Here is a 17,221-nt window from a genome sequence, read left to right on the forward strand (position 1 = left end):
ATTTTCTTGCCTCAGCCTCCCAAGTAGCTGGGACTACAGGCGCACGCCGCCACGCCCGGCTATTTTTTTGTATTTTTAGTAGAGACGGGGTTTCACCATGTTGACCAGGATGGTCTCAATCTCTTGACCTTGTGATCCGCCCGCCTCAGCCTCCCAAAGTGCTGGGATTACAGGCTTGAGCCACTGCGCCCGGCCTTTTTTTTTTTTTTTAATGAAGTCTTGCTCTGTCCCCCAGGCTGGAATGCAGTAGAATGATCTCTGCTCACTGCAACCTCCGCCTCCTGGGTTCAAGTGATTCTCCTGCCTTAACTTCGCGAATATCTGGAACTACAGGCACATGCCACCACACCCAGATAATTTTTTGTTCAGAAGAGATGAGGTTTTCATCACATTGGCCAGGATAGTCTTCATCTCCTGACCTCTTGATCTGCTCACCTCCGCCTCCCAAAGTGCTGGGATTACAGGCATGAGCCACCATGCTTGGCCTCTTATTTCTTATTCTCAGTTTCTCATGAAAGTTTAATGCAGTGAACCAAAATGTCTTTCTAAAAAAAGTGTTATGCTTTGTCTTTTGTATTCCGGGATCTCTCCTGATTTTCTACTACACGGCTGGCCATCCATTCTCTGTCCCCCTTGCTCTTTACTCTTTCTTTCCCTAGAATCACTCCTAGAAATGTTGGAATTACCACAAATCAGTCCTATGTTTCTCTACCTACATGTACTCTCTAGACTTTATCTCCAGTATCATAGCTTTAAGTGTCATCTCTATGCTGATAGCTCTCAAATATGTTTCCAGTCCAGGATATTCTTCTAAACTCTACTCTCTGTGCCGTTGTCTGTATGACTTTTCTGTTGATATCAAATAGGCATGTCAAATTTAAAATGTGAGAAAATGTGAGATTCTTATTCTTGATGTTTTTACTGTACCTTCTCCTCCATTGTCCTGTGTTAGTACATTGTAGTATCATTGGCCCCAGTATATAGGAAAAATTTTAGGTTAATCTCAGACTCTTTTTTTTCTCTCATGCTCCACATCCAAACCATGAAGAAATCCCGTTGGCTCTACTCTCCTGAATGTGGCCTCTTCTCACTGTTCAACTACTACCTCCTAGTCTGGGGTTAACTGTCATAGCCTAGTGGTCTCCCTGCTTCCAGTATTGCTTTTCTCCTTGTCAGTCTTGTTTTCCGGACAGAAGCTAAAATCTTTATATAGTCTCATCTCTACCCAACAGCCCCTTAAACTGTTAAATGTTATTCTGTTCAGAATCCTCTGGTAACTTTTCATCTCAGTAGAAAACACTAAGCCTTTACCATGGTTTATGGAGCTGTACTTAGTTAATCCTGGAAATCTCAAGCCTCACCACTTATTCCCTGTCACATACTCCTTTCAAATCACTATGCCTTTCTGTGTGCTTACCTCGGTCTTTGGTCTAACTCTCTGTGCTTGGAAGAATCTTCGTCTTAATATCCATGTGACTCATCCCTCACTTTATTCACTTCTCTCTTCTAAGACATTCCTTGACTGTTTTGTCTAAAAAAATTCTCCATTTAGATTTATTTTTCATAGTAATTATCATTACCTGACATTTTCATATTTGTTTAGTGCCACCATCCTGCTTGCCTCTGCTCCCCACCCCAACACACACGCAAGAATGTTGGACCTAAGAGGGCAGCTGTTTAGTTTCTCACTGAATCCGCTTTCTAAAACAGTGTGTAGAACTCAACAAATATTTGTTGAATGAATAATGAATGTTTTGATATCTTATATAAGCAGTATAATAGTATGGTACAGGATTATCTATATCTGACTGATGCATTGATATATCTCATGTAATTCCAAATGTGGGAGAAGGTAAAAAGGGAATAGTATTTACTGCTCCTTCCCCAAGTCCTATCTATAATTTTTTATTTTAAGAAAGAAACATTTAATAGGGGCTTAAAAACAGAAGCCATGTCTGTGTCTTGGGTGAGGGTGAGACACGATGGTGGATCCCCTTGCCATTACTTCTGAGGCCCACGGCTTATAAGCCATCCTACCTATAATTTTTTATTTTTATGTATTTACTTTTTGAGACAGGGTCTTGTTCCATCATCTGTCGAGGCTCAGCTCACTGCAGCCTTGACCTCCCAAGCTCAAGTGATCCTCCCACCTCAGCCTTCTCAGTGGCTGGGACTACAGGTGTGTACCACAACACCCAGCTAAATTTTTAAAATTTTTTGTGGAATCTTACTATTGCCCAGGCTGGTCTTAAACTTCTAAACTTCTAGGCTCAAACAGTCCTCCCAACTTGACCTTCCAAAGTTCTGGGATTATAGGTTTGAGCAACTGTCCCTGGTCATTACTTACAATTTTTTAAATGAACATAATTGACACGTGTCATAACAAAGACTGTCACATTTTAATGTATTTTCCTGACTCAGCATAAAACTACAACTAGAGAATTTGTCTTTATTTGTAAATGTATAACTTTATATATAAAGTAAATTGCACTCAAATTATTCCATAAATTTTGACCCTTTTTCACATTGTAGTTCAATCTTAAATTTTATGAAATATATGCAAGAATTTCTTTGCACAGATGGTCAAATTTTTTTCCAGTGGAATGATATTTTACTTAAATAATAAAAGAGTTCTCTGAGCTATTCACATGTTCACTTTGGAATAAATTGCCATTAAATGTAGATTACCAGCAGTCACCTTTTTAATTGGTAGAAAATTGGGATGCAGTTCTAAACTTTACAAAAAAAAAAAAAAAGCTCTAATTTTTTAGTTACAAAACATAGCTGACTTCGTTTCACTCCATGTTATTAAGCTTTTTATAGGACTCGGTTTTTTTTTTTTAGTAGAGACAGGGTTTCACCATGTTGGTTAGGCTGGTCTCAAACTCCTGACCTCGTGATCTGCCCTCCTTGGCCTCCCAAAGTGCTGGGATTACAGGCGTGAGCCACGCACCCGGCCAGAACTTGGTGTTTTAATCTGTACCTTAGGATTTTACATGATTTTTTCCCCCTCAGTTGAGATTTGATAATGGAATGAAGTATAATTGTTTAGAGCAAATGCAGTACAACCTGAATTCAGTCTTTTCTGTTTAATTATATACAAGAATTTTACCTATTACTATTTAGAGTAGAATGTGAATCCTATATAAATGGGCACTAAAGAATATTTAGATTACTTAGACAAGTTTTTTCTTTTAATGTATGTTAGTTTTGTAAAGCTTGTGCTGCAAGTAATACAGGAAATATGTTCTTTGTTTTGTACTTGATTAGGTAGTTCAGCTACAGGAATGGGTGATTAAAAGCATCAATAATAATACTGCTATATGTGTAGAAGGAAAATTGATGTAAGTATAATATTTCAGTATTCTTTTAATAAAACTTTTTTTTAAGCACTTAAAAGGTGATGCATGAGAAATAGCATCTTCCACAAAACAAAGACCTAATGAGGTTATGAACTGAAGGCAAAAAAGTAAAATTACTGTGCAGGTCCTAGCCACATTCATTGCTACTAGCTTTCTTGTTTTTGCATGTTTACTCAAGTTTTTTTTAAAAATAGTGACAGTTCAAATTTGTATAGTGCTTTATTTTTTTCTGAAGTGCTAATAAGTGGACTGGTATTATCTGCTTAATTATATACAATCAGTTAATATTTATTACATGTGAGAATCAGTCCAGATTCTCACACCTAAATTGGGACAACCAGATGTAAATTACTGATCCAGAAAAGGAATCAAAATTACTTAAACCTTTGCCATAAAGCTACATATTAAGTAATCACTGGCGCTGTCTGGTTCTCCCTCAAGTGAGAGCATTATCACCTAAGTGGGCTTTACCTAATTCTGCTACTGTCTTAGCGCCATTTCCTATTCTTCAAGACCAGTTTCTTAGTGCTACAAATATTTGTAATAAAAGATTATAACTTCTTCAGCCTGGGTGACAGAGCGAGACTCATCTCAAAAAAAAAAAAAAAGTTATAACTTTTTAAGATACTTATATGTAAATTTGTAAGTTGTATGGTCCATTTTTTAATCTGTCTGCCTTGTGCCCAATTCGTTACTATTCAAGATGATGCAGTATAGATTGCCTTTGTTGGAATTATGTTGCTGTTGCTTACTATTTGTATTACCTGGGCAAGTCACTTAACCCCTGTCAATCTGTTTCTTCATCTGTGCAATATGGATAATTGTATTACTTACCTTGTTAGTTAGTGTTGAGGATTAAATGAAAGTCTAGAGAACAGTGCTTTCAGAGTGTTTTTTAAGTGTTTCTTAAATCAGTAAATAAAGCAAAAAAATAACTGAAGAGAAGTAACACTGTATTAAGGTATACTGTACGGATTTAATTCCAATTGACCAAATTAAAGTAACTTGACTTCCTTATTTGTCATGCTCACCATTCGTATGTTTATTATCGCTAGTTATCTGATGAATGGGATGGTGTTCATCATTTATTTAATACATCTTCATATGTTCTGTTTCATATTCTTTAAAGAAATATGAAGAAGAGATTATGAGTTTGTGATTTGATACCATAATTTGTTTTTTCCTACTTAAACTTCTTTTGGTACCTTCAAAAATGAAAGGTAAAAACATTTGACTGTATAGCAAGGGGGGAAAAAAACCCAAGGTTAGCTGAATCCAATCTACTTCTCTGCATAAAAGCTAACAAAAAGTAGGGCCGGGCGCGGTGGCTCACGCCTGTAATCCTAGCACTTTGGGAGGCCGAGGCGGGTGGATCACGAGGTCAAGAGATCGAGACCACCATGGTCAACATGGTGAAACCCCGTCTCTACTAAAAATACAAAAAATTAGCTGGGCATGGTGGCACATGCCTGTAATCCCAGCTACTCGGGAGGCTGAGGCAGGAGAATTGCCTGAATCCAGGAGGCAGAGGTTGCGGTGAGCTGAGATCGCGCCATTGCACTCCAGCCTGGGTAACAAGAGTGAAACTCCGTCTCAAAAAAAAAAAAAAAAAGCTAACAAAGTATAGACCCTGAAAGAGAGGGACAGGGAAATCATTCTTTGGAAGCTCAGCATCAGTTAAGCTGAAGCTTCAAGTATTTATTGCCAGCATCAGATATTTAGACAAGGCCCTTGCTCCCTTACAGTAATATTTTATAGGAAGAACATGGTTTGGCTACAGTATAGTTCTTTTGGTACATGATCTGAGGATTACAATAGCCAAGCAGTTGAGTTCTGCTATAATGTTTGGCCCTCAAATATTTTGTAATTAGACTAATAATATTGTTAGTGTTGCTGTAGCTAGAGTGTAAAATTATTTTCTGTTACAAATTTGTATGTGAATATTTTAACCTTACCAAAACTATTTTTTTCTTTAGAGATATCACTAATATATATTGGCACAGTAATGTAATTATAGAGCGGATTGAGCACAACAAACTTAGGACTTTATCAGGCAACGTTTATATATTAAAAGGCATGATAGACCGAATTTCCATGAAAGAAGCAGGTAAATGATTGTCGTTATTGATAAGTTATTTTAAGAAGTAAAGCAGTTACCTATGTTTCTCACAGTAATATACTTTAACTTTTTAATTAGGTATTTTAAAATTATGAATAAATCTGAACTAAAAATTATAACTGATACTATGTAAAACTTTTATTAAGTTGATAATTTTTTTCTGACTTATCACTCTTATTGACAATTTTAAATAAGTTATGTGGTGGGTGTGGGTGTGTGTGTGTGTATGTGGTTTGTTTTTTGTTTTTTGTTGTTTTTTTTTTTTTTAAGACAGAGTCTCGCTCTGTCACCCAGTCTGGAGTGCAGTGGTATAATCTTGGCTCACTACAACCTCTGCCTCCAGGGTTCAAGTGATTGTCCTGCCTCAGCCTCCTAAATAGCCAGGACTACAGGTGCCTGCCACAATGCACGGCTAATTTTTGTATTTTTAGTGGAGATGGGGTTTCACGAGGCTGTTCCTGTGCATGACCACTTCCAACATGGCACAAAAAAATGCTGCAATAGCAACTGCAGCAGCTGTGGATAATTAAGTGTGAAGCATCACCCTGGTTCCGTGTGGCCAGTCCTTTTCATGCATAGGTTACACATATGCCCCCAAGGAATAGATACAGAAGTGTAAGAGGCTTGAGGTTTATTTTATTTTATTTTATTTTATTTTTTTATTTGAGACAGAGTCTTGCTTGGTCGCCCAGGCTGGAGTGCCATGGTCGATCTCAGCTCACTGCAGCCTCCACTGTGCCACAATGCCCACTGATTTTTGAGACAGGGTGTCACCATGTTGGCCATAGTGATCTTGAATTTGTGACCTCAGTTGTTCCGCCTGCCTCAGCCTCCCAAAGTGCTGGGATTATCGGTGTGAGCCACTGTGCCCAGCCTAAGTTGGGTGATTATTTAAAAATCGAATTCGGTACTCCTTATTTATAAGGAATTATGTTACAAGAATATAACTTAACTCCTTAATTCCTCTCTCTGTTGAAACTACCTGGCACAACCCCATTCCTTGGTGTAAGCTGATTTTCTACCTATGCTTTGCACACAGCTGAATATAACTGGAGAAAAACACATCCAAGTAGTCTACTTTAAATGTATGTTTACTAGCAAGAAGTCATAGTCCCTTAGTGATTTCTTGGTGCTGTTTGGTATCCTACCATATTTCCCTAATTTATTCTCTCTCCCATCCTTCATGATGACTCCTTCATATTTTGAGAAGTCTCCAATACCTCCTCCTTTACCCTCTGTCAGGTGGGCAGAGTAGGGGAGAGAGCAGAGCACCTGAGCAGTAGGAGCAATCGGAAGGATTTTTTTTTCTTACCATATGCTCACCTGCTTGGATCAGTATCTGGTTTTGTTGTGAATGAACTAACACGTTACTGTCTATGTCAGCCTCTCCATTTGTACACTAGCTCTCATTTTCTCTTTTACTCAAGGACATTATTCCAGTAATTCTCCCTTCTCTACTTCTTTTTTAAAAATCCCTCTTTTAACCACATTTCTCCTTTTAGATACTATTGTTCTCATTTATAGCAAAACAACTCAGTTTGTTTATATTTACTACTGTAAATCTAATTTTTCTTGAATTTTTTTTTCCGAACTCTCTTTAATCTCCAGTTACTCACCAAAACCACCCATATCAAGGTCACCAGTGGCCTCCATATTGCTACATTCAGTATACACTTAACAGGGTTCATCATACTTACCTCCTTGAAATACTTTATTTAGCTTCTCTAATACCATATTCCAGTTTTTATGCTGCCTCACTGCCTGTTCCTTCTTAGTTTCTTTGCGTATTTCTCTGTTTCTTCTTTACCTCTGCATAATGGGATAGCTTGGGGTTCTTTCTATTAATACACACTGTGGTGTGCTGATTCCTTTTAGTCTTTAAAAATGATTTATATGATGATGAACACCAATTTTATATCTCAAACCAAGACCTCGCACCTTAGTACCAGATCATTTTCCACCTGTTTATTTGACATCTCCACTAGGATGTCTGTAGGCATTTTGAACTTAGTATATCTAAAACCTGATCTTTTCCATTAAATTTGCTAAACTGATAGTCTTCCCCATCTTTCCATGTGTCCAGTGGTTAGCCAGAATTCTTGGAGGCATCTTCAAATTCTCAGTTTCTCTTGTATCCACATCAGTGTGTGTGTGTCAGTGCATCCTATTAATATATCTCCAAAATGTATCCCAAACTCAGACCTCTGCAGCCTCATTATAGTCCAGACTTTCCTCATCTTTCATCTGGATCATTATAGTGGCCTTCTGACTGGTCTCATTCTTCTCCCCTTGCTCTTCCACGGGATCTTCTCAAAGTAGCAGTTTACTTTAGCAGTCCTAGTAAACTAGATCCTGTATCTCCTCTGCTTGGAATCTTTCCATAGCCTCTCATCTTGTCCAAAGTAAATGGCCAGTTCTATAAAATGACTCTGATAGTCTTGTATTATACTCTCTCACACTTCCTACTGCCTCTGTTACTCATCTGAGTGGCCTCCTAAGTCCTAACCCCTCCTTACGCCACGTCAAGTATACTAGCCTCCTGATTGTTTCAGACAGGCCAGGTGTACTCTTGTTTTTCACTTTCTGTTTTCTCTGTTTGCAGCATTCTAACCCTATATTGCCACATAGTTCAGTCACTTTGTTCAAATGATGCTATTTCATTAAAGACTTCCCTGATTATTCATTTTTAAATTTCTATTCACCCCTCTACTCCTCCATGAACATACTGATATCCATATCTACCTTCCCTGCATAACCGTCTCACAAACAAGATATTGTACTTGTTGGTTAGCTTTCTTTATTCACACTATAAGGCAAGTTCCATGAGGATGGGAGTTTTTGTCTGCTTAGTTTACTGCTGAATTCTGAATATCTGTAATAGTGCCTGGCACATATTAAGCAATAAGTACATATTTCTTAAATGATTTAATGAATGAATGATATCTCTTTAAAATTTGAGACTTTTTAATACTTTTTTTTGTTGTTTATCCTTAAATAGGGTATCCAAACTATCTCATAAGGAAATTTATGTTTGGATTTCCAGAAAATTGGAAAGAGCACATTGATAACTTTCTAGAACAGTTAAGGTAAAATGTTGTTTTATGTTTTTAGAAGTCAATTTTATTTTGGTATAATTTGCATTTAATGATACGTGTGCCACCATGTCCAGCTAATTTTTTTTTTTTTTTTTTTTTTTTTTTTTTGAGACAGAGTTTCTCTCTTGTTACCCAGGCTCGAGTGCAATGGCACGATCTCGGCTCACCGCAACCTCCGCCTCCTGGGTTCAGGCAATTCTCCTGCCTCAGCCTCCTGAGTACCTGGGATTATAGGCACGCGCCACCATGCCCAGCTAATTTTTTGTATTTTTAGTAGAGATGGGGTTTCACCATGTTGACTGGGATGGTCTCGATCTCTTCACCTTGTGATCCACCCGCCTCGGCCTCCCAAAGTGCTGGGATTACAAGCTTGAGCCACCGTGCCCGGCCATTGTATTTTTAATAGAAATGAGGTTTTGCTGTGTTGGCCAGGCTGGTCTCAAACTCTTGGTTGCAAGTAATCTGCCCACCTCAGCCTCCCAAAGTATTGGGATTACAGGTGTGTGCCACTGTGCCTGGCCTGAGGTATAATTTACATTTAATTAAATGCACCTGTTTTAGTTATTTGTTTCAAATGCCAGTTTTGAAGTTTGCTTTGGTCTGTGAAGCATTTCCCCAGCGGTAACATTTTACTAGAACTTCTGTCATATTCAGTAAATCTCAAAGGAAAATAAAACTTTTGACATATGTCAAAGAGTAATTCCTAATCTTCTGCCCTTCAAAAGGCATGCATTTATTAAATACTAGTGTACAGTTCTTGCTCCTCTTTTTTTTTTTTCATTCATTTTCTTGGTAGTTATAGAGTCTGCTACTTAATAGCCACCATAGTTGATGCTGGCGAAACAAAGAAGAATTTGATTACATCTTGCCCTTATGGAGCACATAGGGGAGACAGTTCAAACTTAATCACAGCACAAATGTAATAATTGATAACAGGGGCTGGCAGGTTTTTTCTGTAAAGGAAATATTCTGCAAAAATAATATTCTGGCAGGCATATTGCCTCTATTGCAGCTATTCAACTCTGTGTTTGTAGAAGAAATGCAGCCGTAGATAATATATACATGAGTGAGCATGGCAGTGTTTTAATAAACTTTATTTATAAAAACAGGCAACTGGCAGTTGTCTGGTAGTTTTCCTGTATCATTAAGTAGGAATTATAAGAGCATATAGTAGAAAGCAGTTAGGAGGTCATATTTGAGTCCTTTGACTTAAGTTGTTACACCTCAGTTCATTGTGAAGGAGGGAGTGGGAGCCATGAAGGATTAATAATATAAGATTAAAGATACCCTGCCTGGGTGGAAAGAGCTTTCTGTGAAGGATTTTTATTTGTTTATGAAAGGGTTTTTTGTTTCGTTTTGTTTTGTTTTTGAGAATCAGTATTAAGGAAAAATAATTGCTTTTAGGGCTGGTGAAAAAAACAGGAAAGAGGCCAGAAAAAAACAGAAAACTAGAAGATCTGTTCCTGACATAAGAAAATCAATGAAAAATGGTGCACGAGAAAACCAAACAGATATAATTCAAAGAGCCACCACCGCTTACGATCTTGATTGTGGTAACTCAGGTATGTTTTGTCTTTACTTCTCTGTTGGTACAGTGGTAAATTCTTCCATGATCTACATTGTTTATTGTTTGTAATGTGTGTAGTATTATTACATTCTTTGACTTATACTGCCCCAAAATTCTTGCTCCTTCACTACTAAATGAGAAATAACTACAATGCAGATTGATCATAGTCAGCATTCAGCTTGCTTCATTAAACATCACCTATGGCTGGGCCCAGTGACTTACGCCTGTAATTCCAACACTTTGAGAGGCTGAGGTGTGAGGATTGCTCGAGCCCAGGAGTTTGAGACCAGCCTGGGCAACATGATGAGACCCTGTCTCTACTAAAAGTCAAAAAAATTAGCCACACATGGTAGCACATGCCTGTGTTTCTATCTTCTTGGCTAAAGTTGGAGGATCGCTTGAGCTCAGATGGTTGAGGCTGCAGTGAACCTTGTTTGCGCTGCTGGACTTTCCATTTTGGGCATCAGAGTGAGGCCCTGGCTCAGTAACATTAATAATCATCTTTTTATTAATCAGAATACCAAGAACACTGATAAACATATTAATGAAAGATGATTGTTCTTTCAGTTTCAAACACCTTGACATAAAGTGTTTAAACTGCCAACCTACCTCAAGCCTACTGTAAAGACACTTTTTTTTGAGACAGAGTTTTGCTCTTGTTACCCAGGCTGGAGTGCAGTGGCGCAATCTCGGCTCACTGCAACCTCCGCCTCCTGTGTTCAGGCAATTCTCCTGCCTCAGCCTCCTGAGTAGCTGGGATTACAGGCATGCGCCACCATGCCCAGCTAACTTTTTGTATTTTTAGTAGAGACGGGGTTTCACTATGTTGACCATGATGGTCTCAATCTCTTGACCTTGTGATCCACCCGCCTCGGCCTCCCAAAGTGCTGGGATTACAGGCTTGAGCCACCGCGCCTGGCCTTGTAAAGACACATTTTTGTGCTAAATTTCATTCCTCCAAATAGGCAAAATTTGCTTCCTCTTGTGGAGGAAATGAAATTCAAGAAAACGGTTTCCTTGAATGACTTTTACAAAAATAGATTGCAGAACTGTTCTTCCCCCCCCCCCCTTTTTTTTTTATTGACACAGAGTATCGCTCTCTCATCAGGTTGGAGTGCAGTGATGCAATCTCGGCTCACTGCAACCTCCACCTCCTGGGTTCAAGTGATTCTCCTGCCTCAGCCTCTTGAGTAGCTGGGACTACAGGCATCTGCCAACACACCTGGCTAATTTTTGTATTTTTAGTAGAGACAGGGTTTCACCGCGTTGGCCAGGATGGTCTTGATCTCTTGACTTCATGATCTGCCCACCTCAGCCTCCCAAAGTGCTGGTATTACAGGTGTGAGTCACCATGCCCAGCTTTCTTCTTTTTTTTATTTTAATAAGGATACCAACTAGCCGGAGCAGAACTGTTCTGTATCAGTTCTTTGCCAGCTCTATAATCTGCTTCACCTGTATAAAAATGTATGAACATGTCTGGGCGCTGCGGCTCATACCTATAATCCTAGCACTTTGGGAGGCCAAGGTGGGTGGATCACCTGAGGTCAAGAGTTTGAGGCTATCCTGGCCAACATGGTGAAACCCCATCTCTACTGAAAAAATGCAAAAATTAGCTGGGCATGGTGGCAGGTGCCTGTAATCCCAGCTACTTGGGAGGTTGAAGCAGGAGAATCACTTGAACCAGGGAAGCAGAGGTTGTCGTGAGCTGAGATTGTACCACTGCATTCCAGCCTGGGCAACAGAGTGAGACTCTGTCTCAAAAAATAAAAAAAAGTTATGAACACTAATATTAACTTACAGCTCTTTGTAAACAATATAGATGAGTAAAAGTTACAGAAATATGTTGTAAACATTTCTGCTGATTTTACCTTGACCTTGTAACCAAGAACTTTACAGAACTTAGAAAAACTTAAAAAGAGTTCAGGAATCCTTCTGCCAAAAACATAGCACCATACTGGATATAAATGTACCTCTATCCTGTTCTAACCACTCCCCAACCCCCATTTGAAACTGCTTATCCTTTCTAATGCAAAGAACACTATTTAAGGAATAACTTAAATTTATGTAGATGACTGCCTCCCCAGAGCTAGCAAAAAGTCACTTACCATTGCTCTAGTTCCTTCTCAGTCCTTCCTCTTTTTATCAAAAGTCATCCTATTTTCCCTAATTTAGGCATATTGCTTATTGTTATTGCTGGAACATCTTGAGTATGCTGGAATCTTGGGGATTCAGCACGTGTGATCTACTTTTTTACAACTAAAACAAGAAAATCTTTGAAAGTATAGCTCACGTGTTTTTTGTTTTTTGTTTTTTGTTTTTTTTTTTTAAAGACGGGGTTTCACCATGTTGGTCAGGCTGGTCTTGAACTCCCAACCTTAGGTGATCCACCTGCGTTGGCCTCCAAAGTGCTTGGATAGCTCACTTTTAATTATTTGTTAGTCTTTAGTCTTGGTTCTTATGTCTTCATCTATTCCATTTGACTTAGCGCTAGCACTTATTAGGGATTTGAGCTTAATTGTGAATATTATTAGTAAAGTGTTTAAGAAAACTAGTGGCAAGAGAAATTAATACAAATTTAAAAGACTAAAGCTTGGTGAATTATTTTACGTATCAGTTGTGTCCAAAGGAGAATCATTCAGCTTGCTTTCTTATCTTTCTTTATTTTTTCGAGACAGTGTCTTACTCTCTATCCCAGGCTGGAGTACGTGGTACACTGCAGCCTCGACCTCCTTGGTTCAAGTGATCCACCCACCTCAGCCTCCAAAGTAGCTGGGAATACAGGGATACAGTACTGCACCTGGCTTTTTATTTCTCGTAGAGATGAGAGCCTACTATGTTGCCCAGGCTAGTCTCCTACTCCTGGCCTCAAGCAGCCCTCCTCTCTCGGCCTCCCAAAGTGCTGGGATTATAGACATGAACCATTGCACCTGGCCTCAGCATTTTGAAAATGCTTTCCATGAACTCTGGTCTATGTAAAGTTGTAGGAACTTAGAGATGAATACAACATGAAACCCCTTGCCCCCAGGGATCTTAGTTTAGGGGCAGATATTACTGTATTCTGTTATGGTTGTGTCATTTTTCTAGTATGATTCATTAAATCTTTGTTTAGTGAAACTGTTAGACTCTATCTTCATATCACATAAATTTTGAGTGGTGATTGGAGCTGTTAATAATTTTAGTATCATTACACTTTGCATGAAAAAAACAAAACCACGTCTAACATTAAATAGCTAAGGCGATGTAAAGATACCAACCCATGTTAATTTAAGATAATGTAACTGTATGTATGTGTTTTAATGATTTGCCTAAAAAGTACTTGCGTATCATAGTGTTGCTCATAGAGCACTTTATCTCTGTTATTACACTTACAAGAATATATGATAAATGACTTATCATAATAGAAACCTCCTTCATTATATGGTAATATTTTCAAGAGCAAGGACTAGTCAGTATATCTTTAAAGTATAGATTCCAGAAGAATAACAAAAAATGTTTTTATACTTTTTATGAATTTGTTTTAACTTAACTAGAATTCCAGCTGAGTAACTGTTGAACATATATACTGTATAATTTAGTTTTGCTCAAAATTTTAATTAGCAGAAATTTAGTTATACATTGGAATACATAAACTAGTTGAAACATAATTCTTCATACATGAAGAAATAGGAGAGAAACAATTATTAGCTTTCTGTTTTGTTGATGTGCAATTAGGATGAATTTTTACTCACAAAATGGATTAACCTTATCTTTAGATGTGACAAAGGAGAGCCAAAACAAGGGTCATGAATAATATGGCTGTCTAGGTTTTTTTATTTTTTATTTTTTTATTTTTGAAGAAAAGTGGTTTGAACAAAATATAGCCCTATATAGAGTGATTCTGTCCAAATAAAATTGCTTTATATCATAGTCAAATTATAACAAATATTTGTGACATTAATTAGACAGGTTTTTTTTTTTTCAAAATTACTATTATTTCTGAGAGTGTTGCTCTGTCACCCAGACTGGAGTGCAGTGGCACAATCATAGCTCACTGCAGCCGTGACCTCCCTGGCTCAAGTGATCTCCCACTTCAAGCTTCCAAGTATTTGGGACCATAGGCATGCGCCAACCTTTTATCATTTGTAGAATCAGTGTATCACTATTTTGCCTAGGCTAGTCTTGAAATACTGGGCTCAAGCAATCCTCCTCCCTCGGCCTCCGAAAGTGCTGGGATTACAGCCATGAGCCACCACATCTAGCCTCAAAGTTAATTCTTCATGTAGAAAAGCAGCTTACCTTTTATATAATCATTGACTGAGATCTCCGTTTTTTTGCATTCATAGAACTGAACAATAATAAGCACAGTGAGTTGCCAGGGGCTCCAGAATTAAACGTGTGCCACAGTAATTGCCAAAGTAAGCCATCATTAAGGTTCCCAGATGACCAAATAAATAATACCATTCAAAATGAAGGAGGATATGGGTTATCTAATCAGGTAAGGCTTTATTGTACACTGCATAGTACAAGTTGATATTTAGAGGGGTGATTTACTAGTGAAAAGGTTTGGGACCATATCAGGGACATGAGTTCTGTGTGTGTGTGTGTGTGTGTGTGTGTGTGTGTGACGAGTTTAGTGGCATGATCTCTGCTCACTGCAACCTCTGCCTCCTGAGTTCAGTTGATTCTCCTGCCTCAGCTTCCTGAGTAGCTGGGACTATAGGCGTACACCACCACACCCAGCTAATTTTTTGTAGTTTTAGTAGAGACATAGTTTTATTCTATTGGCCAGGCTGGTCTAGAACTCCTTACCTTGTGATCTACCCACCTCAGCCTCCTGAAGTGCTGGGGATCATAGGCATGAGCTGCACTCTTCCATGAGTTATGTTATTTTAAGTATCCGCTTTTCATTAACTTGGAGACTGAATGTCTTGATATTTATTTTCCCTGTCTCTCATTGACAGAATGCAGGCAACAATAAAAGTTTTAGCTTTTAGAGAAAAGCTTAAATTAAATAAAGTATATTTTTAAAAGCACTTGAAAAACCACAAAATATTAAGTTAATAAGGAAAATATATAGGATAATGGATACCCATATGTTGCTCGTAGCACTCAAGCTCTGGCAAATGAGTTTCTGAATGTGTCCACTAGTGAAATTTCTGGAACTGTAAGTACCTAAAAATTTGTATGCTTGATGCATACTATGAAAATACTTCAGATCATGTTTAGGTAGTAGTTTTGAAATAAAAGCTAATTATGTTTTTGTTTTGAAGGAATTAATTGGAAAAAAAGAATATAAAATGTCTTCAAAGAAACTAAAAAATGGTGAAAGAGCAAATGAAAGGTTAATAAAAAGTCAGAAGCAAGGTAATATATTTTTCATGGTTTTTTAATGATAAGCAGAAAGCTACTATTTGAAATGTTTTTATATGATAAAACTGATCTTGTAATTTCCTAGTGTAAAATGGCAAAATATTTAATGGTTTTAAATGTTTGGTTTTGCTATTTTTACATAAGATGATTTGCATAATAAAACAACCCATTTAAATGCCACTTGTACTTACAGGTTTGCGCTCTTTAATCTGGGTACTAAAAGATTTGTTTAGATCACAAAATTATCATTTAAAATATGGTTACAGAATGTGTAAAGACTGAATCCTTTTATGAATTTAATACAATAATTTTGTTTTCTTTAAGTGTGGATTTTCAGAGTGGCTTAATTAGAATCCTGCAGGCCATAATTTAGAGCCTTTCCTCTAAACATTAGCAAGTTTACAATTTCATGTTGCGCTAAAGCCATTAGTTTCATAGCATTTTTTCAGTTTTATTTCTTGTAAGTGAAAAGTGAAAGTGAAGAACATTTATTTGTTTGAAGAAGAAGATAGGAAAACGATGATACTTAGATTAGTTTATGCATATTGGGTTAAAGTATCCAAGACAGCTGGATCTTTATTAAATGGTTTATTAAAATTAACAGATATTCTGAATGGAAGTATTGTTCAGAATTAGAATGTTGAAATTTTTCAAATTCCCAACTGAACATCTGAATTGGATTTGTATGAGGAATTAGAAGAAAATACTTCTCTCATAATTTGAAGATATATGATGCCAGTGGAAAATCTTGTAGAAACTTTCTAAGTTATTTTGATTAGTACCTTTTTCCATGGGTTAATTGAGGCTTCTTTTCTCCCCAGCATTCAGTATTATCCATCAGTCTCATTTTGTCAGTCATCTTGTAAACAATGGCACATAATATGTGGAGGTTATAATACGTTTCTATGACAATTGGTGGGATGATTTGCAGTTTACATGTATTTCTGATTACAGTTGGATAGGTCAGTTTCAGTTAGTTTGACTTCTCATTACTTAGGTTTTGAATTGGTGAATTGTTCTCATTTTTATTTGCTTTCTTTAGTGACAAGATATAAGATTCTCAGGTTCTGTTTTTCTTGTTCTGTATTTCATGGCGTTTGGGGGATTCAGTTTTGGTATGTTTCTTTAACACATCATTGACAATGAAAGTGGAGCCATGAGCCGGGCGCGGTGGCTCAAGCCTGTAATCCCAGCACTTTGGGAGGCCGAGGCGGGTGGATCACGAGGTCAAGAGATCGAGACCATCCTGGTCAACATGGTGAAACCCCGTCTCTACTAAAAAATAATAAAAATTAGCTGGGCATGGTGGCGTGTGCCTGTAATCCCAGCTACTCAGAAGGCTGAGGCAGGAGAATTACCTGAACCCAGGAGGCGGAGGTTGCGGTAAGCCGAGATCGCGCCATTGCACTCCAGCCTAGGTAACAAGAGCGAAACTCCGTCTCAAAAAAAAAAGAAAGTGGAGCCATGCAGATGGAGTTCCATGTTTTCCTAACTAGCACAGCTCGTATAATACATACTTAGTAAGGTTTCAGCAAAAAAAAAATCAAAATGTAAAGATAAAGTTCTAACCATTAAAAATTTTTTCCAGTCTGATTGAAAGACAAGTGTGCAATTATAGTACCGGACTCACTGTCAAACATGGCATTATTTTAAAGTATTCTGGAAACTTGCAGGAGAGTTTTCATTCAGTATAGGGAATGTGTACAAGTTTGTACACTAGGTGGGTTAG

General features: G+C 37.8%; 1 protein-coding gene across 2 annotated transcripts in view; it reads left to right on the plus strand.

The window, feature by feature from the left end:
* The window catches only part of MIS18BP1 (MIS18 binding protein 1), a 58,076-nt gene that overhangs the window by 14,504 nt on the left and 26,351 nt on the right, over positions 1-17,221 (plus strand). For both annotated transcript variants that reach the window (XM_010341103.3, XM_074393993.1), the window contains exons 5-10: positions 3,271-3,344; positions 5,339-5,469; positions 8,480-8,567; positions 9,981-10,138; positions 14,466-14,617; positions 15,393-15,486. In XM_010341103.3, coding sequence (XP_010339405.1) covers positions 3,271-3,344; positions 5,339-5,469; positions 8,480-8,567; positions 9,981-10,138; positions 14,466-14,617; positions 15,393-15,486 — 697 coding nt within the window. The remainder of the gene's footprint in view (positions 1-3,270; positions 3,345-5,338; positions 5,470-8,479; positions 8,568-9,980; positions 10,139-14,465; positions 14,618-15,392; positions 15,487-17,221) is intronic.

Source organism: Saimiri boliviensis, chromosome 2, assembly GCF_048565385.1.
Source record: "Saimiri boliviensis isolate mSaiBol1 chromosome 2, mSaiBol1.pri, whole genome shotgun sequence".
NCBI lineage: Eukaryota > Metazoa > Chordata > Mammalia > Primates > Cebidae > Saimiri > Saimiri boliviensis.